The 24964-nt window shown below is 35.1% G+C and overlaps 1 protein-coding gene across 11 annotated transcripts in view; it reads right to left on the bottom strand.

The window, feature by feature from the left end:
* TAX1BP1 (Tax1 binding protein 1) overlaps nt 1-24964 on the bottom strand; it is a 92185-nt gene that overhangs the window by 20010 nt on the left and 47211 nt on the right. For 5 of the 11 annotated variants that reach the window (XM_021935229.2, XM_021935230.2, XM_021935234.2 and 2 more), the window contains 7 exons: nt 24137-24322; nt 19220-19444; nt 18232-18378; nt 17021-17144; nt 15274-15377; nt 11091-11216; nt 7739-7810 (listed from right to left, as the gene is read on the bottom strand). In XM_021935229.2, coding sequence (XP_021790921.1) covers nt 7739-7810; nt 11091-11216; nt 15274-15377; nt 17021-17144; nt 18232-18378; nt 19220-19444; nt 24137-24322 — 984 coding nt within the window. The remainder of the gene's footprint in view (nt 1-7738; nt 7811-11090; nt 11217-15273; nt 15378-17020; nt 17145-18231; nt 18379-19219; nt 19445-24136; nt 24323-24964) is intronic. The other 6 variants (XM_021935232.2, XM_021935233.2, XM_021935236.2 and 3 more) reach the window with 2 other exon arrangements.

Genomic DNA, 24964 nt, shown 5'->3' with positions numbered 1-24964 from the left:
ACCTGAGCACAGGAGTTGGAGAGCAACAGAGCAAGGCAAGACCCTGTCTCAGGTAGGAGATATAGCTGAAAAGACAAGTTGGAGGTCAGATGTGTCAAATCTGTCATACAATTTACTACAATGGGCCTTCAGGTTTTTGAACAATAACAACAGGTAAAAATGGTCCTTGGTAAGGTTAATCTAGCAAAACAATAATGGGCATATGCAAACAAGAAGCAAATTAGTAGGAAGGCAGCACAGCATGGTAGACTGGAATCAGGTTGACCTAGATTTGATCATCAGATCAGCACTAATAACCCTAAAGAATTTATCTTTTCTAAGCCTTACAGGGCTATTGAGAAATAGGAGATACATTTAGAACAAGACAGGCATTCAAAAGATATCCTTCATCTCCTGCCATGACTAAAAACCCCAGAGATGCTACTGTAGTCATTCAAGACTGGTATGTGACTACAGAAAAAAAAGAAAGGTTAAATCCAAGAAATATTTCAAACACGATTCAAAAGAAAGAAGGAAAAAAAAAAAAAGGGCCGAGTGCAGTGGCTCATGCCTGTAATCCCAGCACTCTGGGAGGCCAATGCGGGCGGATCATGAGGTCAGGAGATCAAGACCACACTGGCTAACACAGTGAAACCCTGTCTCAACTAAAAATACAAAAAATTAGCCCGGCATGATGGCACACACCTGTAGTCCCAGCTACCCAGGAGGTTGAGGCAGGAGAATCGCTTGAACCCAGGAGGCAGAGGTTGCAGTGAGCCAAGATCGTTCCACTGCACTCCAGTCTGGGTGACAGAGCAAGATTCTCCATCTCAAAAAAAAAAAAAAAAAAACCAAAAAGGCACAAAAGAAGTTAGAGATAATAAAATACTTCCAAATCTTCCATTTGTTTTGAATTACATTTGTTGTAGCCATCTCAAAATAGCCTTTCTATTCATCACCACTTCAAAATTATAGTCATTATTAGACATGCTATTAAATCTTATTTAGCTTTTAAAAGAATAAGCACATACTCTACTATCAAGTTTATGCAAAAAGAAGTAGAGTTTAAATTCTTCCGTAAGCAAATAACATACTACTGAAATACAGTCAAGGGTTTCATCAAAAGATTTATGCTGCATTGGTACAGTCAAGCAACTTTATAGAGAGTTCCAACCTAATAGGGAGTTTAATCTAATATGCCTACTCTACCATCAAAGATACAATAAATCCCTTGCAAATAGGATTCAGGGTAAGAACAGGATTGGTGACAAGTAGCTTTGATTCCTCATGGGGGAGAGAGAATGCATGAACATGGACAAGACAGTTGAGGTTAGGTTCTTTTGCAAATCAGAAGACTGAACTCTCCCCTCCAAAACATAATACCTGGACTTAGAAAAGGTTCTTAAACTTGCATTCACAAAGCCCCTCAAAGGGTCCATGTTTAGATTTCAGGAGGTCCATGAACTTACATGGGCAAAAACATTGTATCTACTCACTAACTTCTAACTAAAATTTAGGATTTTCTTCCATTAGGAATGTAGGCCAAAGAACACAATAATAGTTGTAGTGCCTGCAATTTGGCCACCTACAGAAATCAAATAGATTTGTTTCATATTACATTTGTTGTAGCCATCTCAAAATAGCCTTGATATTCATCACCACTTCAAAATTATGGTCATTATCAGACATGCTGCTAAATCTTCCATTTGTTTCGAACTACATTTGTTGTAGCCATCTCAAAATAGCCTTTCTATTCATCACTGCTTCAAAATTCTAGTCATTATTAGATAGGCTATTAAATCTTATTTAACATTTAAAAGAATACGCACATACTCTACTATCACATATATCACAAATTTGTCTTAATATTTTGATAACCACAACAATGCGTTTCCTTTGTGATTCTACACATTTTGCTGTACTCATTCTAAATCATTTTCTGAAAACAGACTTCATCAAAATATCAAAGGGTACTAGAGACAAAAATGGTCAAGAATCCCTGGGGGATCTCTCCTACTGACAAAGGCATGGAAAACATGAGTGTAGCTATCTTAACTGAGCAAAACAATATTAACTGCTGACTCATAATTTTCCTAAAATAGAAAGCCACCACAGTTTAAGAAACAGATTTTGTCAGAAGTAGTCACCTCTTACTATTCCAGCTCCCAGGAACAAGTCTGTTTAGCTGGTTGCCTTTGCCAGGGTGCCTAAATACTTTTTTTCTTCGGTACCCACAATGGCTCACAGTGACCCCAGTTTTACAAATTATTTGACAAGTTAAGGATGTTTCTAATATTCCCAACTGGTAAACAGGAGAAATAATATATTCCTCTTCTCTGCCATTACGGGGATGCTCTGAGAATAAAGGAGCATGGAGAGTACACCATGGGACAACTAAATATGTAAATTTTACACTCTCCACCCCACCCGCCAAAAAATGAAACAAATGTTGAACTCTAGTTAGATGTGCTTTTCACAGTGTTATGGGTTAGCAATTCTGAAATTATTTTCTGTGTATTCAACACTTGAGTAAATATATCAAGGAAACTGAGACCAGGTTCCTAGTCTAATTAGAAAAGGAAGTTATATTATGGAAAGAGAGAAGACTAGAATTTATGCTGTAGTTTTAGACTACAATTGGAGATATAAGTATTTACTCATGGGTTTTGTGTGTGTGTGTGTGTGTGTGTGTGTGTTGCTATTTTTTAATATAAAGAGAGGGGGAGAAACGTATTTTCTAGCTGTCTGCTAAGGACTATGAATCAATGAGGGCACACCTACAGCCCAGATCTTGGTTTCTAAACTACATTCACCAGTAAATGGAACAGGGCTCCTTGGACAAAAGACTGATTCCAGGCTGGGGCAGGAAAATAACAAGATGAGCCTAGAACATCTTTCTGCACCAGAAAGTAATAAGCGCTCAAAGAATAATGAAAGACATAATAAAAAGCCACAAGAGCTAGTTTGCAGGGGCTCTTATTAGTTAAATCTGATACAAGCTGAGTATCAAAATGATTATAAAAATAGACTGTAACCCACTGAATAAAACAGGAATCCATGAGTCTACAATGATAACAATCAATGAATAAACAAACAAATTAGGGGGAAAGAAAAGATAGCTCTTTCTTACAGAAAAATTCTAATCAATATAGAAGGAATGATGGAGTTAGAAGATCATTAATAGATATTAAAATACCAGGTGAAAGTTTGATAAAGAATAAGATATTTACATGGTCTCAAAGTATCTCCCTACAAATTACTTATTAATTACAAAGGGAAAATATTAATGTTACATCAGTAAAACCTGGTGGACAATACCTTAACCAAATAACGAAAGATTACCAGTATTGAGAAGGATATTTAAATTCTGTAGCATTCCTGGCAAAATTCATAACCTAAGTTTCATCATGATGAAATATTAAACCAAAATCAATATTATATTAAATAACTGGCCCATATTTTTCAAAAATGTCAAGGTTAAGAAAGGCTATAAAGTTGTTCCAGATAAAGAAAAACTAAACACATGATCACTAAATGCAATGTATGATCAGGGATTAGATCCTAGATCAGGGAAGAAAAGACTATAAACAATAAACGAAGTATTAAGGATACGATTTTAATATGTACTGTAGGTTAGATGGTAATACTGTGTCAGTGTTAAACTTCCTAAATCTGTTAACTGTAACATGGCTGAAAGAACATCCTTGTACTGAGGATACAACATGCAGGGACTCTTATGTCTTCACCTCCAGTTACTGTCAAATGGTGGGGAAAGAATATATATGAGAGTTCACTATACTATTTTTTCAACTTGAGTTTGAAATTACATAAAAATTAAAAGCTACAAAAAGTTCAAGAGTCCCACATTCAAAAACAATAACCAGTTACAACATACAATGAAAGAGAAAATCCCATTTTCAAAAGGAAAAACAAAAATACTTAGGAATAAACTTGAAGAAGAATTCTTCCAAACCCATAGGAAGAAAATTATTTAAAATTCCTGAAAGACACAAAACAGATTTGAACGACACATCCCGTATTGCCTATTCTTTATTAAAAAGTAGAAATATCACCAAGATGTTAGTTATCCCTAAGTTAATGTACATACTTAATGCAATATCAATAAAAATACCAACAATCATTTCTAGAGCTAGAAAAGTTGGTATTAAAATTGATATGGAAAACTAACCCTTCAAGAGAAAAAAGCCAGAAAACACTGAAAACAAAGAGTTATGAGAAAGGACTAACCCAACCAAATATTAAAATAGACTACAAAGTTCTTACAATTAAAACATCATGGTACTACCATATGAGCAGACAGATCAATGGAACAGTACTCAAAGTATAGAAAGAGACCCAACTGCACATGGAAATCTATTATACAGTAAATTTAGTATCTCAAATCACTGACATGAAACCGGCATTTTGATAAATGGATTGAGATAACTAGACAGCAATTTAGAAGGAGATAAACTTAGATTCATTCCTTCTGTGATATCTAAGAATAAATTCTAAATGGATAAGAAATTTTAATGTAAAAAAAAAAAAAACAAAACACTGAAACTGGCTGGGCATGGTGGCTCACACCTGTAATCCCAGTACTTGGGGAGGCTGAGGCAGGTGGATCACCTGAGATCAGGAGTTTGAGAACAGCCTGGCCAACATGGCAAAACCCCGTTTCTATTAAAAATACAAAAATCAGACAGGTGTGGTGGCGGGAGCCTGTAATCCCAGCTACTCAGGAGGCTGAGACAGGAGAATCGCTTGAACCCCGAGAGGCAGAGGTAGTAGTGAGCCAAGCTCACACCACTGCACTGTTGCCTGGGCAATAGAGCAAGACTTCATCTCAAAAAAAAAAAAAAAAAAACTGAAACTATATCAGTATTAGAACAAAACACAAGTGAACTCCTCTATAACCTGGGTGTAGGGAATGCTTTCCGTGGAAAACAAAAATTCAAATGCAACACATCAGTGGTTTTCAAAATTGAGCATAAATCAGAAACACTTGGAGGGTTTTTGTCAAACACATATTTTGGGGCATCATCTCCAGAGCTGCTGATTCAGCAGGGCCGGAACAGGACCCAAGAATATGCATTTTGTTGTTGTTGTTGATACAGAGTCTCACTCTGTTGCCCAGGCTGGAGTGCAGTGGCACGATCTCAGCTCACTGCAGCCTCTGCCTCCAGATTCAAGCAATTCTCTTGCCTCAGCCTCCCAAGTAGCTGGGATTACAGGCATGAGCCACCATGCCTGGCTAATTTTTGCATTTTTAATAGAGACGGGGTTTCACCATGTTGGCCACGCTGGTCTCGAGTTCCCAACCTCGGGTGATCCACAAGCCTCAGCCTCCCAAAGTGCTGAGATTACAGGCGTAAGCCACAGCACCCAGCAAAGAATATGAATTTCTAACAAGTTTCCAGATGGTGCTGACACTGCTGGTCAAGGCAGTACCACACTTTACACAAAAATAAAGAACATTTACATGGTAAAAGTAAGCATAGTGAGCACTGTCAAAAGTCAAATAAACTGAGAGAAAATCCTTACTACATATATATCACAGATAAAGGGCTAGTATCTCTTAACAGGGGAAAAAAATATATATATAACAAGGTAAGTAAAACAAACCAAAAATCAGAGAATAATGAGCCAAAAAACTCACAAAAAAGATAAGATGTTTAACCTCACTCATAATAGAGATGCAAACTAAAACTACACTAAGATACTATTCCTAATCTATCCCATATGCAAAAATTGGAAAACCTGATTACAATTTATATGGGAAACAGGTCCACTTCTCATACATTGCTGGTGGAAACAAAAAATAATACAAACTCTATGAAAGGGGATCTGGCAATCTCTAACAAAACTACACATGCATTTACCCTTCAAACCAGCAATCACACTTCCAGCAATTTACCTTGAAGGTACTACCCCAACACCAGAAAACTGTAGCTACATAGAATCTTTCATTGTAGTATTATTTGTAAAATATTAGAAACTACCTAAATGGCCAAATATACGAGGTTGGTTGAATAAATTATGGTATGTACAATGGAGTACTACACACCTGTTTAAAAAAAAGATGGAGGATTTGTATGAACTTCATATACGGAATGATTTTCAGAATATAGTAGTGTTGAGAAAAAGCATACACAGGATGAGCATTCCCTGATAAAAAAATCCAAAATCTGAAATGTTCCAAACTGAAACTTTTTGAGCATTGACATGATGCCACAAGTAGAAAATTCCACGTGTGCCACATTATTTTTTCACTGTTATTGATGGTACATAATAATTTTTGCTATTAAGTACTTATGTGTGAATAAGTGTAAGAAAATGATTGCTATCAGTAGCCTGAGGACTTCACTTGTAATTGGCCTCTAAAGCGGGAGCAGTCCTGTGGGACTGAGCCCTTAACCTGTGGGGTCTACGCTAACTCATGGTAGTTAGTATCAGAATTGAACTGAATTGTAGAATACCAGTTTTGGCGTCAGAAAATTGTTACTGGAACAATACCACACAGACATATATAAACAAGGACAAAGGATGGTTCTTTCTTACAGTAGAATGCCAAAGAAAAAATGTGGAAAATGTAGTAATAGTTGAAAAATCAGAATTTCACAACTATTACAATAACCCCATACAACCTTGAGGTCTAACTTGCACTTAGAATGGTTCTTTTATGATACATGATTTTGCAACATAGCTGCTCATTTGGAAAACTGCTGGTTCACTGAATTATGTGGATCTTCCAAATGCTGGCAAATTTTGCTATACAACAAAAAAAAATACAGTCTAAATATTACACCCATCTCATTAGAAAAGTTTATAAACATTGGAAAGCATCAAGCTCACAGTGGAAGATAACAATTTTTTCAAAATTCTAGTTTTTGCTTAAAAGCTTAAATATTATCAATGGTGAAAAATATTATCAATTGTTTTTCCTTAAAATAACAGGCTCATTTCATTTCACTTTGAGAAAATATCTGCCAAATACCCAAGTCTCAATATAGAAATTGTTCTTTAAAGTAAAAATAGTTTCCATGAAAAAAGAGACTAGTTCAACTCACAACTCAACCACACAAGCACTTTACCTTTATTAACTATCATACTTCATTAGGCGACAAAAGAACTTTAGGGGTACTTTCCATTTAATCACACAGAATACTAAAAAGACATGTACCCAAGGGTCAAGCATCAATAAAATTAACATATTTTACTGTTTTAACATCTTCAGTACAACTGGCTTTTTTTTCTCTATTGTGAGCACACGGTGGTGATGAATACAATAACTACTAAAGCAGTTTGGTGCCACTGCCTTAATTCATAATAATACATACACAAGCAGTTTTCCACACTGCTTTCACACAGTGCGAATATAACAGCAGGGAGAAAATCAAATAATGTGGTAGTATTATTATGAAAACCATGTCTTTGCAGGCCCCTGAAAGGGGACTGGGGACCACCAAAAGGACCACAGACCACACTCAGAAATGCTGCACTATAGTGTCTTTTACATTACCAATATATTGCTCTATCTGACTGTGAGCTTTTGCTGTAAGTCATTAAACAACTTCAAAAATGTTTCCTATTATAAAAGAAAACCAGATAAACATTTCATGTAATTTTTAGAAATTTCACGTTTTCCTAAATTTGAACACTGTACTGTCACATGAACTTTAAAATGTGTCTCTTCATAAAGTTCTATTATTATTCAGTTTCATATGGTACAAATTTTTTTAACTACATTGCTCAATACCTTCTCCCTGGAGAGGTTTTCCAAATGTGAAGTCAGACCACTTATTTCTTTGTCTTTCTCTGCCAATTGAAGCTGAATAAAGAAAGAAATTGCATTATTTTTTTTCATTACCTCTCCCTCCTTGCAACTTTGATATCTGGTTTATACTGCTTTATGAAAATAATTCCTATTACTAAATCCATGTATTTTCCTCAGCTAATTCTTTGACTTCTCTGAATTATTTGTCATTTATTGACCAACTTGCCTTGTTCTTAAAACTATTCCTTTGGTTTATGTGAAATTGCATGAATATTTTCATCACCCCATGCCCTTTTTTGTGTGTTTTTTTCTTCCCAATACAAATATGAGTATTCTCCAAAGTTTCTTCTTTGGCCTCTTCTCTCAATATTCTCTCTGAAAACTCACTTTCTTCCATACCTTCAAATATCACCCCCCTGGGAATAAATCACAAGTATTAACTAATGTACCACTTTCTCTTTCCCAAGTTCCAAATCTGCCTTTTAAATTGATAGTTAATGTCCCAAGCCTACTTTCATACTTCTGTTAACAGAACTCAATCTCAGACTACACTGTGACTAAAGCTGAGAAACTATATTGTAATACTTTTCCCTTTTCCTGTTTCTCCATTCTCCAACACTTTCAGTCTCTAAATCATTCATTCATTCAGCAGTCACCCACTGATCACCTATTACAGTTTAAGCATTAATGGATACAAATACAAATAAAATCATTCTTCAATGGTTCTTCCCTAAACATGTCTTTCACAGCTTTCTCTAGTAAATATATAATCCATTCAATGGCAGGTGATCAGGGAAGGTACCCAAAAGGAGGTGGTCTTTATCAATTCATTTTAAGAATATTTCTACCTGATTTCCTCACCTTCAAACCCTTCCCACCTCTAAATCCTCTTCAATACTGCCAAATTATTTTCAAAAAGACTGTGATTGAGTCTCTTTTCTCCTAGAAAATTCTTAATAGAACTAGCACCGAAATTCCATTTTAGGCCTAAAACCTGGCTTCAAGCTATCATTCAAGCCTAAGCTACTCTATTACAGACACAAGTCCTAATGATCAAGACTGCTCACAGTTCGCAGACTACGTGCTCCATTTCTCAACTCCAAATATGTCTTAATGCTCTTCCATCTACATAGAATGCTGCTGCTTCCTTTCCCTAGCTCTGCTTCTCCTCCCCTCCAGTTTGTTCTTTCAAAGGTGTAGTTATTCCATAATGTCTTCCCCCTAAATATTTGATTGGAAACAACTCTAAGGCAATTAAACTTATTATTCATGTGGAGCTTTATCACATTTTGCCTTGTCTGGTCAGTGTTAGTCCATGTCAAAATAGTACAAAATAGGGCAAAAGGAACTAAATAAAAAGCCAAACACATTTACCAGCTACATAATTTTAGATACGCTGTTTGATCTCAATGCTTACTTTTAACATTAATGAAATAAAATTATCTGTTCAGCTTCCCATGGTTTACAGATGATTACCTATGGTGGTGTGAAAATTTTGTGCACACTACCATTACACTTCTAGCAATCTACTAGATTATAAACTCCTTAAGCATACCACTGTGCCTTATGTGATTGCCCACATAATATCTAACATAGTACTTTATGTAAAATAGGCTTCAGTAAACATTTACTAAATCATTTTCCTAGTCAATATGCAAAAAATTCTTTTCATATGAATTCATGATTCACACTTAATAGTTAAGGAAGTTGCCAGTTACTGAAAAGAATATCCACAAGGGTCACAAAAATAATAAGCTAATGTATCTTAGTCTGTAATGTCCTACATCTCCAGCCCCTACAGGGGAAAACTAAAGTAATTCTAATTTTAAAATTAGATCACAGGTAGAATCAGCTATGATATTTGAACCATTTAGAATTCCTGTCTTCAGTCAAAAAAAAAATGTAAATTATATCTATATACATTTCTTAAAATATATTAAATTATACTTTATTCCTTAGAAGAAATATATATTTCTACTTATTAAGTAGCTAGGCAGCCTATTTTTTTTTTTAGTCTAACATTTTATTTATTTATTTATTTATTTATTTATTTATTTTGAGGAGTCTTGCACTGCCACCCGGGCTGGAGTGTAATGGCATGATCTTGGCTCACTGCAACCTCTGCCTCTAGGGTTCAAGTGATTCTCCTGCCTCAGCTTCCCGAGTAGCTGGGATTACAGGTGCCCACCACCATGGCTGGCTAATTTTTTGTATTTTCAGTAGAGACAGGGTTTCACTACATTGGCCAGGCTGGTCTCAAACTCCTGACCTCGTGATTCGCCCACCTCAGCCTCCCAAAGTGCTGGGATTACTGGCGTGAGCCACGGCACCTGACCTTCTCTAACATTCTTACAGTTACCATTTATTATTTGGGCTTGTCTGTTGCCTAACATTATATTGGCAAAAATAATTTTCATTAGTTAAGATTACATCACTTGCTTTTACAGTATTTCATTTAGGATCACAGTCACATACTTTGGTGACAAATGGTAAAACTCTAGCCAAATTTTTAAAATTACTGATGACATATTATTGTACTACAAAAAAAGTCAAAGCCCTAAAATAATTCTTTTTATTTATTTATTTTTATTTTTTAGAGACTGGTGGTGGAGTGGGCATCTCCCTATGTTGCCCAGGCTGATCTCAAACTCCTGGACTCAAGCAATCCTAATAATTTTACATAAGCATTCATGTTTGTTTCAAAATGAACAAGAGGACAGGAGGATAATGATCACTTTTCACCTTTAAAAATAAACACAATTAAAAGATGCAATTTTTTTTTTTTTTTTTTTTTTTTTGAGACAGAGTCTCGCTCTGTCGCCCAGCCTGGAGTGCAGTGGCCAGATCTCAGCTCACTGCAAGCTCCGTCTCCCGGGTTCATGCCATTCTCCTGCCTCAGCCTCCCAAGTAGCTGGGAACTACAGGCGCCCGCCACCTCGCCCGGCTAGTTTTTTTTTTGTATTTTTTAGTAGAGACGGGGTTTCACCGTGTTAGCCAGAATGGTCTCGATCTCCTGACCTCGTGATCCGCCCGTCTCAGCCTCCCAAAGTGCTGGGATTACAGGCTTGAGCCAGCGCGCCCGGCAAAGATGTAATTTTAATAGCCATCTGAATCCACAGAATTAAAGCCACAATAGCAACCCAAATGGTATCCATTTTCTCAATTCAAAGTTAATGAACAGTATTCATGTAACTAAATATATAGTACATTTTTACTTGTAGAAAAAACTATCAATTATCATATTTAAAATGTACATTAGATTGAATAAAATTATACATAACAAATTTTCAAAAGTTTATGCCTTAAGTTTACATACAATGAGTACCAAACTTACTTTATAATTGTCCTGTACTTCAGCTAGTTCAAATTTTACATTTTCAGCAATTTTCACTTGTTCTTTCCATTTCAGCTCCATTTTTGCAAGTTCATCAGCATATTTATTGCATTTTGCTTTCTCATCCTAAATGAAATTAGTATAATTACCAAAAGATTTTAAATCCATGTAGACTGAAAATCTATAGCAACATACTTAGATATGGGCTGAATGTTTATTATAACACTGTTGTAACAGCATAAAAACTGAACTAATCAAATGTCTATTAATAGACAATTGGAGAAATCATTTTCTATCCACACAATGAAATAGTATATATATTTTTAAATAAGGCAGATGTACAAGTTGACAAGAAAAAATGTTAAGATACATTAATTGAAAATAGCAAGTTGCTAAAAAAGAAGATATAATATAATCCATTTTTGTTTATAAGTTGTTTTACACAGTTATAATATCTATGTTTGTGTTGTATACAAAAATATAAACCAAAATATTAATAGTTCTTATCTCAGGGGATCAGAATGATAAGAGGTAATTTTTGCCATCTCTACTCTTCATTTCTGGAACACTACAACATTTCACAATAAGTATATATTACTTTTGCAAAGGGAGGAAATAATGTCATATTTATAATGCTGTTGTTTCCATACATTGATAAACTCCAGGATTTGCTGACCAAGATAATTTTTAGGTTGACTTCTTATACACTGATCTTCTCTACAACCCAGATTATCATAAAGGAGGAGCTACAAATCATGACAAAAAGGTAATTAGGCCAGTTCCACTTGGAACATTTTGTTCAATGTGAACACCTAAAAATATACTTTGAGCAATTCAATGGAGAGGAAAATCTTTTAAACAAATAATGCTAGGTCAGTTGAATATCCATACCATACATTCCATATCTCATACCACACACAAAAATTAAAATGATTCACAGACCTAAATAGAAAAGCTGATTATAAAACTTCTAGAAGACAACACAGGAGAAAATCTTTATCTCCTTGGATTAGGCAAACCATTCCTTAGAAGGTAAAAAGCATAAAACAAAAATGAACTGATAAACTATACTTTATCAAAATTAAAATTCTGCTTTTCTAAAAACATCATTAAGGAAATGAAAAGGCAAGCTACAGACTTGGAGAAAATATTCACCTTACATATATCAGACAAAAGACATATCCAGAAAAAAAAAAAATACAACTCAAGGTGAACAACCCAATGTTTAAACTACCAAAAAGATCTGACCACTCACACAAAAAGAGATAAAGAGCAAATAAGCATAAGAAAAGATGCTGAACATCAAGTCATTACAGAAACGCACATTAAAACCACAATGAGCTGTCAGTATACACCCATTAGGCTGGCTATGTAAAATGATACAAACACTTTACAAAACAGTTTGGTAACTTCTTTTTTTTTGAGACAGAGTCTCACTCTGTCACCCAGGCTGGAGTGCAGTGGCGCAGTCTTGGCTCACTGCAACCTCCATCTCCCAGGTTCAAGCGATTCTCCTGCCCCAGCCTCCTGTATAGCTGGGATTACAGGAGTGCACCACCATGCCCAGCTAATTTTTGTATTTTTAGTAGAGAGGGGGTTTCACCATGTTAGCCAGGCTGGTCACAAACTCCTGACCTCAAGTGATCCTCCCACCTCGGCCTCCCAAAGTGCTGGGATTACAGACATGAGCCACTGCACCCAGCCAGTAATTTCTTATAGAGTTAAACATTCAACTGCTATATCACCCAGGTAATTCACTCGTAGATATTTACCCAAAAGAAACAAAAAAATCCGGCCGGGCGCGGTGGCTCAAGCCTGTAATCCCAGCACTTTGGGAGGCCGAGACGGGCGGATCACGAGGTCAGGCGATCGAGACCATCCTGGCTAACACGATGAAACCCCGTCTCTACTAAAAGATACAAAAAACTAGCCGGGCGTGGTGGCGGGCGCCTGTAGTCCCAGCTACTCCGGAGGCTGAGGCAGGAGAATGGCGTGAACCCGGGAGGCGGAGCTTGCAGTGAGCCGAGATCGGGCCACTGCAATCCAGCCTGGGCGACAGAGCGAGACTCCGTCTCAAAAAAAAAAAAAAAACAAAAAAATCCATATGTCCATAAACAACTTGTAAACAAATGTTCATAAGCAGTTTTATTTGTACCAGACGAAAAACAACCCCAAATACCCACCAAGTGGGGAATGGATAAACAAATGATACAATAAAAAGAAATAAATATAAGCAATAATATGAATAAATCTCAAATAATCATGCTGAAAGTGGGTGGAAAAAAGTACATATTACATGACTCCATTTTATAAAATTGTCTAAAATGTAGGCTAATTGATAGTGACAGAAAGCAGGCCAGTGATTTCCCGGAGGTAAGGATAACGAAAGAGATGTGTTGCGAACACATACCCAAAAAACTGGAAGAGTGATGGCACTGTGGTGATAGTTTCACAATTGCGTATGTCAAAACTGATCCAACTGTATACTTTAGGTATGTGTAGTAATTCATTGGATTTCAATTATACCTCAATATGGTTGTCAAAAAAAAAAAAAAAAAGATTTTTGCTTGAACATTATTCTACCTTCCTTTCAATACTATTTCTATAGAAAAATCTTGAAATATTCATCCAGAATTGTTTCATCTTTAATGAAAATGTAGTTCAGTCTTACAAACAACTGCCCTGAACTCAAAACTGTTCTAATCAACCCTTCTACAAGATTCTCTCAAGCAAAAAAAAAAAAAAAAAAAAAAAAGTTCATTTTAACTTTGGTTAAAAGATTTTGCTATTTATAACATGAAAATATTTTAAATAATTACTGTAAATTAAATTACAGTAAAATTAAGCTAATGTGTAAATTTTATTCTATAGCTCTAAACAAGGCTCCTCCCCTCCCCAATGCACACAAAAACACACACAAAAAAGCACATTTAATAAAACAAACAAAAATCACATACACAAACAACACTTTTTCCTCTCCATGCCAAACTGATATAAATGAGAAGCATTTTCCCTTTTCCTTTAAATATTCCAGTAGTGAATACTACACCAAGAAGGCTGCAAACCAGAAAAGTCTGAATGATGCTGTTTAAAATAATCAAAATAGGCTGGGCACGGTGGCTCATGCCTGCAATCCCAGCACTTCGGGAGGCCGAGGTGAGCAGACCACGAGGTCGGGAGATCAAGACCATCCTGGCTAACGTAGTGAAATCCTGTCTCTACTAAAAATACAAAAAATTAGCCAGGCGTGGTGGCGGGCACCTGTAGTCCCAGCTACTTGGGAGGCTGAGACAGGAGAACAGTGTGAACCCGAGAGGCGGAGCTTGCAGTGAGCTGAGATCCCACCACTGCACTCCAGCCTGGGCAACAGAGTTAGACTCCGTCTCAAAAATAATAATAGTAGCAATAATAATAATGAAAATAGACAACACCATAAGAGACAACTCATTTGGTTAACATTCCCTTTTCCACTATGCAAGTCTAGTCACTTTAAGATGTAAAAATCTTTGCTATTATAATAGTAATTTATTTTATTATTTTTTTTTTTTTTTGACAGAGGCTTGCTCTGTTGCCTAGGCTGGAGTGCAGTGTGCAATCTCGGCTCACTGCAACCTCCGCCTCCCAGATTCAAATGATTCTCCTGCCTCAGGAGACTGTAGCTGGGACTACAGGCATGCTCCACCATGACCTAGCTAATTTTTGTATTTTCAGTACAGACAGGGTTTCACCATGTTGGCCAGACTGGTTTTGAACTCCTGGCCTCAAGGAATCCACCCACATCAACCTCCCAAGGTGCTGGGATTATAGGCATCAGCCACCGCACCTGGCCTATAATAGTAAATTTAAAAACAGCACTTTCCTTTTATGAAGTTCAAATATTTCTCATGAATCTTTATACGATGATAGATAATAATTTCTAACCTCAATTAACTATTTGCCCATTACCCAAACAAGAACATTTTATTAGGTGAAAAGAAAATAATAACTTTAGGTCTCATGATGTTACACACATGCCTATGTGAACAGGTACACAAAACGCCCATATCATCCCAAAAGTGAAACTAAGTAACAGTATATGGGGATGGGAAAGAAACTCAAAGATACCAATCAATCAAAACAATAAAGGTAAGCTAAGTCATCAAGATTTTATAAACCTCTTTCATTTACAAGGTAGTTAACTTACCTGCAAGAGTTGTTTACATTTATTATACTTTTCTGTTTTGTCAGCAATTTCTTTGGTCATTTCACAGACTTGCTCCTTTGTTACTATGTCAAAATCTGTCTCTGCTGTAGCAAGGCAGAAAATAAGACTGTTAAAAAGTATTTTGCCCCTTATATTATCTTCCTGTTCAGAAAAACTTAAAGGTCTGCATATTGTGAAATATAATAAATGGAATACTGAAGGACAGAAATATCTATTTATATCCTAGATATACAAAGGATACATAAACTCTAGTTGAGAATTTTTAAATGTGCGTTTGGCTAGAACCAAGTTCACGTTCAATAATAAAGGATTATTCTTTGATTTTTAAAAAATTTGCTAAAAACTGGCTGGGCGTGGTGGCTCATGCCTGTAATCCCAGCACTTTGGGAGGCCAAGGTGGGCTGAGGCTGAGGCAGGAGATCAAGACCATCCTGGTTAACACGGTGAAACTGTGTCTCTACTAAAAACACAAAAAATTAGCCAGGCATGGTGGCATGCACCTGTAGTCCCAGCTACTCAGGAGGCTGAGGCAAGAATCGCTTGAACCCGGGAGGCAGAGGTTGGAGTGAGCCGAGATCACACCACTGGACTCCATCGTGGATGACAGAGTGAGAGTCCATCTCAAAAACAAAAAAAAAAATTTTTGCTAAAAAGAGTTCCAAAACAGCACAAAAACTGTTCTCCTTATATAACTGAATAGACAGGGTAAGTAGGAAAACCATACTCTGAGAATTCTCTTTCCCCTCTCTGAAAGCCAAGGTCTCACTATGTTGCCCAGGCTAGCCTCAAACTCGTGGGCTCAAGTGATCCTCTTGCCACAGCTTCCAGAGTAGCTAGGAGACCACATGCTACCACACTCAGCCAAGAACACATTTTAAATCATTCTTCTAGCCCTTCATTACCACTAAGTCTTTATTAAGTAAATACCCTATAACACCATTTTAGTTACTACAAAGGATACATGGAAACAGAAGGCTCAATTCTGTCCTACAGGGAATAAACCTAATATTTAATAGTCTAAGATGTTTACATTTAAAAAGACTTAAAAGATCAACTACTCCACACACTAAACAAGAAAATATACTTTCTCTAGTATTTAATGTCATTACTGTCAAATTTACATAAAAGTGAAAAAATTAGGACAGATGAAAACCTAGTTAACCCAAATTTTCATATTATTCATGTTTTCACTATGTCTCTCTATTCTGCTCTATAATAAAAACTTAACTCCATCAGCCAACAGGTACATTGACAAGGGAAGAAGTAACCCATTGATCCAAAGCAGCCAAAAATAAATGAACAGAAAAACACGAGAATAATAGGGGATTATTTTCCCCTGCAGAATTTAAAAATTAAAATCGACAAATAAAATGCTTCAAAATTCCATAGATTTAATGGAACATCAAGTAAAAATTCAATTCGTGGCTTTTGTCCTATGTAGCCCAAATTAGTACTCACAAGCACCAGCTCATTTTTAACATGTGTGAATAGTCTCAAGAAGATAACTACTAGTTTACATTCACATTTTATCTATTCATGTTTTGTATATTCACCACATGCATGACTCTATTTTACATTTACACCCTTATTTTCTCGTTGCCTCAATTCCTTCACTTATCACATGAAAATTTTTATGAACACCCTGAAGTTCTTACACATGGAAGAAGGCAGTATAAGTACTTTCCAGTGTACACTACCCTCCACAAAAAGTCTAAAAGATTTTTACCTGCAGAAGGTGATGGCTTTACATCTACAGTAGAGGCAGAAGTGGCTGGGTCTGTGTTTACTGAAGCATCATTCACTTTCTGTTGATTCCCCATTTTCTTTGTGAAGACATTATTATTATTAGCCTATTCAAAATGTTAATAAGTTGTTAAATGAGTCAATGAATTAGCTATATTTCCTTCTTGCAGTAACTAAGTACATAATATTTTTACATATTACTTTAGGAAATCCTAAGAAGTCCACAAAAGCTGCTCTTGTTTTAAATGCCAACAAAGACTAAAGTTATACACATCATTTTCCTCACTGACCTAAATGTTGCAAAAGAAATATACCATATTTTGCTTTTTCTTATAAACTCATCAAAACACCACCAAAATAAGTCATTCACAGAAATCTACTACAAAGTTATAATGTACTCAAAAGGCCCCAGGCCAAATTCATACATGTGGATGAGTCATACTTAAAGTATCATATTTTTTCACAAAACCCTTCCTACTTTACTACATGCATTTCTTGCTTGTCTCCTCTGATTTAAAAAAATAGGACCAGGAAAGTATCATATGCATCATATTCAGGTTTTAACTATGTTTCTTCTACATTTCCAGGAGTTCCTCAGATTGCAAGCCCTGTATTTAAGTACAATTTAAGGACCCACATTGAAACATACATACCTCCAAATAAAAACATTTCCTTGGCTGTCTTACAAATCTACCTACCTAGTCTCAAATGGAATACAAAAGAATTAGCTAACACTCTTTAACTGTTCCTAATCTAATAGGAATAAGAATCTTCCTAATATGAGTAGGAAGAACTTGCCAATTACAACTGAGAAACCATCTAAGACCAAGGGATGATTAATGGTGAACTCCAATGAGAATAGATGTCATTGTCACAAGAGTCAATAATAAGTATTGAGTTTTAAGTGATAAAGATATTCATCAAGAACTTAAGGGGGAAATTATCTAGAAAAGAGGACTGTTTGTTCTCTTTGTCTTTTCCTTGCTACTGCCCTTGCTTCCTTTGTTGGCTGTCCAGTAAATTAAAATTCCAGACTTTTTTAAAGAAGAGTTCTGACAATATTCGGCCAATTACTTGAAATCAAGCAGAGATAAATTATATTTAAAAGGTTGATATTTAGAATACTACAAATTTGATTTTCGAATAAGAATACTAACAAGATATTTTACTATGTGTAAATTTAATGATACTTACTGATTGATCTGAAAGTTTGTTTATTTGTTTTTGGAGTCTTTGGCATTCCTTAAATTTTTCTTTATAATGGTCTGCAGCCATCTGAAGACGGAGTTTCAGATCTTCAACTTCTCTTCTTAGTTCATGTTCCAGTGTATCAGTCTTGTCCTAGAAAGAAACAAACATTCTAAGAAAAAAATAAAAATCTGGTCTCTCCTAATGTTAATAGTAACCCCAACTTCAATCTTACTTTTTTCTTTTTTTTTTTTTTTTTTCTGAGACAGAGTCTTGTTCTGTCACCCAGGCTGAAACACAGTGGCCCAATTATGGCTCACTGCAGCCTTGACCTCCTGGCTCAAGCAATCCTCTTGCCTCAGCCTTCTGACTAGCTGGGACTACGTGTGCACACCACCACACCTGGCTAATTTTTGAAATTTTTTTGTAGAGATGAGGTCTCACTACGTTGCCCAAGCTGGTCTTGAACTCCTGGGCTCAAGCTATCTTCCCACCTCAGCCCCCCAAAGTGCTGAGATTATAGGTGTGAGCCACTGCCTCCAGCCACTTTTTTCTTTATTTTGGGATTTTGGTTACAGAGCAACACAGGGTCTCTTGTTAAGTCCAGTTTTACATTTTTAGGACTAAGGTTCATTTAAAAAACTAGAGAAAAATAATCTACCTCCTGAAGAGCAATTATTAAGTTCTTAAACAACCATAATACTGTTTTATACAGCTAATAAGAAATTCCAAACAAAGCAATACATATCTGACATCAACATATTTAATTAATAGGGCAGCTGTCACCAACCATTAAGAATTCGCTCACAGAAGTTTTTCTTACAGCATACATTAACTGTAAGCCAAGAAGTCACAATGACTAAACAAAAGGAATGAAAATTTAACATTCTCTGATCAGATATCTGACCTGCCTTATTTTAACACAATTTACTATTTTGTGAGATTATAGTGGTTTTTTAAATCAAAATGCAAATTCAAAATTAACTTGCTTTACCTGATCTTTTTTCATAGCATTCAGTTTAAGTTCTGCCACTGCATCAGCTAACTGCTTTTTCACTTTCTCATTTTCCAAGCGTGCAGTATGCAGGTCTGCCATTGTTCTGTCTCGTACGTTGACAGCATCGCTAAGTTCTTTAGCCAGAAAGACAACTTCTTGCCGAGTGGCCTGAACCTGTTCCTCTGCCTTACGAAGTTGCTCCTTTAAAAAAAAAGTATCTTCCTGAAGAAAGCAGATAAATATATTTGTAATTCAGCCACTCAAGTAAAAAACAGAAGCAGAAACAATTTTTGCATATTTCAACAGGGCCAAAATTTTAGATATTGATTTTTCTACTCATGACTTACAGAGTATATGCCTATAAAAAACTTAAGAGGTAACTTTGTTTTAGGTTCCCTCTATAACAACCCTATGTACTTGGTTTCACTGCTACTACTTCATACCCAAGGAACCTAAAGTACAGGGAGTCAGGCAACATACCCAGTGCTTAAGGACCTGCCCAAACTGAGGTTCAAACAAAAGATCCCATCCCCCAGAATCTCTCCTCCTAGAAATACTGACCCTCATTTTGTATGACTACCCGTAAAAATCATTCCAAAAGCTTCTTTGTAACACCAAAAATTTTGGTTAAAAGATGTTTCCTACTTTCTACCCTAAAAGACATCGCCAGGCGCGGTGGCTCATGCCTGTAATCCCAGCACTTTGGGAGGCCGAGCGGGGAGGATCGCAAGGTCAGGAGATCTAGACCATCCTGGCGAACACAGTGAAACTCCATCTCTACTAAAAATACAAAAAAAATTAGCCGGGCGTGGTGGCGGGTGCCTGTAGTCCCAGCTTCTCGGGAGGCTGAGGCAGGAGAATGGTGTGAACCTGGGAGGCGGAGCTTGCAGTGAGCGGAGATCACACCACTGCACTCCAGCCTGGGCAACAGAGCGAGACTCCATCTCACAAAAAAAAAAAAAAAAAAAGACATCAAATATAATCTAATCTATTTCACATATCATTATAAAAACACAGAACAGATTTAGGCCTTAGTTCTAAAAACAAAATATTGATATACAAGGAGTAAAGACGAGCCACTGGGAAAATGAAAAGTAACGCATACTGCTTGACAAATCTAAAAGTATCTTTAAAAAGCTAAAATTGCTGTGATGAAATTATTTCCTTTAATATTAATGTTTAAACATTATAACATTTAAACATTATAAACAATAAATTTAGTTTATTCAACTTCCTGCTTTTAATCTCTGCACTAAAAATAATGTAAAATCAGGAAAAAAAAATGCAACCTAATATTGGTTTCTAAAGTGTTAGCCCATTAGAAGGACATGTAAATGATGATTTTAGGCAGTGTTGGCATGGACAAAATCTTCGGAGGCATCACACTAATAGATCTACCTGTACAAATATTGCCAACTTCTATATGTCAAAGGAGAAGAAAAAGAACTAGAAGAAAATTATATGTAATATATTCAAGAAAGGTATAATAATACTTGACATAAATAACTTTTCTAGTCAATAGGAAAGGGAGAAACAAAACAAAAAAAGTCAAGAGTCATGAACATACAAAATTTTTTAAAGCAATAAATGCAATTATGCAGTAAAAAATTCAACTCACTAACAATCAAATAAATAAGTTAAAACAAATGCCATTCACCTTTCAAACTAACAAAGATTGAAAAACAGTAACATTCCAATATTTGCATGGGTTTTGAGAAACTGGCACATTCACAAACAGGTGGGCTTATATAAACTGTAACTGGCATCTTTTCTCATCAGATGTTTACAACATTCATCAGCAGCTTAAAAATTCTCACAGCTTTTGATCTAGCAATTTTATTTCCATAAGTTTCCAAGAAAATTATCAAAGGGCAGACATAGGTTTAGCTTTACAAGGATTCAACAAAATACTAAAATAATGAAAAATTATTAAGAACCTAAAATGTCCACCAATATGAGAATTTCTGATAAACTATGATATACTACTCCCATATTATCAAAGTCTGTGCAGTCATTACAAACAATACATATCTCATATACTCTTGGTAGGAATAAAAAAAATCAACAGAACATTTTTTTGAAAGGTAATTTGAAAATAACTATCAAAATTTAAATACTCATTGACCCAGTAATTCCACTTGAAATAATTTATTCTACAGATTATAAATGTGCCTACATATTGCTATAAGGATGTTTACTGCAGGATGCTTATAAAAGCTGAAGACTCTAAACAATCATATACTATACAGTTGTTAAATGAAGAGAAGAAATACTAGGCAGCTGTTATGATGAATGAAAAAGATTCACATGTGTATCATAGTGCAAGATATCCATTTATAAATTTTTTTAAAAAGGAAAAAATGTATAAATTCTAATTTGTGTTAAAATATAAATATACGTATATTCATAAATTCAATATTGACTTATCTGAGAAGGGATGAGGGTTACATTTTACTCTGTACCCTCACATACTGTTTAAATTTTTTTATAACCATAACCTCAAACTACTTTTACAATCTTTTAAAAAGCTTTAGCAACTAGTACTCATTTTTCTCAGGTACTTCCATAACTAAGCTTTTCCTCACAGAAGTCTTGCTTAAATAGGAAAAAGATGCTTAGAGAAATTTTTAGCATCTTATTAAATAACAAATAATCAAATACACTTCTCATGTTTGCACTGGCAATCTGTTACATTAAAAAGTAACAAGGATTAATCATTAATTCTAAATGTCATGCACTTCTGACATTTTAGGTATTACATTAACTATGTCTGAGTATTTTTAATAGCAAATTACTAAAAATAACATCATAAGAAATAATGAATCAATCAAGGGAAATCTATATAATGGAATATTATATGGCCATTTTTTTCAGATGAGGAAGATCTCTATGAACTGATATGGAATAACTAGCAACTTATTTTGTTCAGTGAGAAAAAGATGCATAACGGTATGTATAGTAGTGCCACCTTTTTTAAGAAAGAAGAGGATAAAGAAGTATGTATGTACATGTACACATGCATATATAAGCTTATTTTTACAAAAAGAAACATAAGAATAAACTAGAAACTTATGAAAATGTTTACCTATGGGTATAGGTAAGAAAAGGGTTTAAAAAAATAAGGAAAAGATTGAGACCTCAGAGTAAAATTTTTCTATCATTTTGACTTCTGAACAAAGCAACTGTTTCACATATTCAAACAATAAAATTAAATCAAACAGAAGAATAAAAGCAAACATTAAAATTAAATACAAACAAATGAAATTATATTACAAATTTATAACATATGTATGCAAAAAAAAAAAATAGTTCAAGTAACTTTTGAACATGGTGATCTATACATCCTTAGTGAAACATATTCTAAGAAAAAAGAGCTGTAAAAATACCTTAGCTTTATTTAGTAGATTTATTGTTGGAAGTGGCATCGATGTAATAATTGTGAAACCATTGGTGTGTACAGCTGGATGGAAACACATGAGTAATAACGATGTTTTAGAAACAAGAGTTCTCACACTGGGAGAAGACAGATAAAAATATGGAACGGAGCAAAGGAAGGAAGAATCCTAAGGTACTAAATCTGAATTGGAGCTACCAATATAAAATAAAGATGCAAAATACCCACTGAAAGTGCAAAGCAGCAGCCCCATAGTAGCAATAGGATCCCGTTCTTGGTTTCAAAATACCATTACCTACTAAAAAAACCAGAGTTTCTTGGAGAAATGGTAATATCAGGTCTGGGGGAACAACCTAAGTTAGAACATACAGTTGTGCCATAAAGCAAGTAAGTATTCAAAGCATTACAGGAACATATCAGGACAAAAAAGCAGGCTTGAAAAGATTCCCCTGGTTAAATTCAGAACAATTTGGGTACGAAAAAGAATAATGATGATTATGCATAATATGCAACAAAAAATTCGTAAGTACAAAGTTATATTAAAAAAAGAGGGAGGGGTGACAGGAACTTCCTCATTATAAAAGATTACCTACAAATAAACATAAAAGGAATAAGAGAATTTTTTAAATCACCATTTTTCTATCATTAATTATTACCAACGTAATAGCTGCTGCAGGTGAGGAGCATCAAAGGACAATAAAACCATTGGGGAAAGGCTGTTGGAGAATAGGGTGTTTATACAGATTGCTTAATAATCACAAAGAAGAAAAGAAAGGCACCTATACAGAGACAGGTAGGCATAACTTTAAACAAATTATTAAACCTAACATTATCAAGAATGGAACAAATCAACATTATATAATTTCTGATATGACTCCAACAGGATGGACAAAACATCATCTATGTCTTTTCTTGCAAAAATGTCTCACCTGAATCTAGTCATGAGAACAGACAAATCCAGATTATAAACATTTTCTCAGACTAGCCTGTCTTCTCCAAAAATACCAATGTCATAAAAAGTATAGGGACACTATTCTAGATTGAAACAGACTCAAAATACAACAATCAAAATAATATGTAATCTTTAAGTCTGAATCACAAAATTTTAAAGGTTATATAAGGTTATACATACATTTGGGGCAATTTGAATGTGAACTAACTATATACAAGAATGACTATTAATCAATGCTAAATTCTTAGGTGTAATAATGGTGTTATGACTATGGAGAAGAATGTACTTGTTCATAAAGGAGACATGCTAAAGTATTTAGAGTAAATTATCATAATACTTGCAATTCACATCACTCAGGAAAAAAGGGCATATAAATGGGGGAGATAAAACAAAGAAAAGCAAAATATTTTAGCATACATTAGTATACACTGTTCTGTTCTTCCAATTGTTTTGTAAAGTTGAACTTTTTCAAAACAAAAGGTTGGGGGAATTAAAAATGAAAATCATATTGCATACATTTCATAGGTATGTTTTACAATCTTCAAATACATATAGCAAAAGTACTTACTTTACTTGAGGTTGTAAGCAGGAAAGTCCTTTGCAGATTTTCCTTTTCAGCCAAACATAACTGCAGCCTGCCAATCTCTTCTTTGAAATGAGTAATCACGCTTTCTTTATTCCCATCTAAATTTTTTAAAGTCTGGACCTCTGACATAAGCTTGGTATTTTCTATTTCTGTATTCTTCAAATGTACCTGTAATGGTGTTTGAAAATGTCAAGAACATTCTAACTCCATGACCTAAGTCAGTCAAAGTTTAAAATACCATTATATTTCTAACCCAAAGATAATTAAAGGAAGGAAAGACATACTAGACTAGGATTTAGGAGACCCAGGTTCTGCCAAATGACTAGTTAAGCATGCAGGAGCAGAACGCAGCTTTTCTAAGCTTTTTTATTTTCCATAGAGATTATTCTAAGGCCTAACAACATTACCTGATCTCTAGTCTTTCCTTTGATTTAATGGTTTCAGGTTCTCTTTAAAAATGCAAATAGATTTGGCTGTTGTTTTGGGGAAATAAATTATGTTACTTGGCATATTCAAATCTGGCATGACAAGACTCTGGAAAACTAGAAGGGGTACATTCAAAAACAACATCTCAAACAATTCCATTTTCTGCAGGCTAAAAGTACGATATTACTTAGTTTTAATGTGCCGAAAAATGTATTTGTTGACTAACCCAACTATGTTGATTTTCCCATGACTTTCGCTATTGCAGATTTGCTCCTAACAGATACACAAATCAAATTCAATAACTGGAATTATAAGTACAGACCCCTAGTGTCCACTATCAAGTATATCTTACTTTGGTTAAGAGAACTGAGGAGAAATGAATTA

Source organism: Papio anubis, chromosome 4, assembly GCF_008728515.1.
Source record: "Papio anubis isolate 15944 chromosome 4, Panubis1.0, whole genome shotgun sequence".
Taxonomy (NCBI): Eukaryota; Metazoa; Chordata; class Mammalia; order Primates; family Cercopithecidae; genus Papio; species Papio anubis.
The sequence above is the reverse complement of the archived record's forward strand: the minus strand, read 5'-3'. Positions and strand labels throughout refer to the sequence as shown.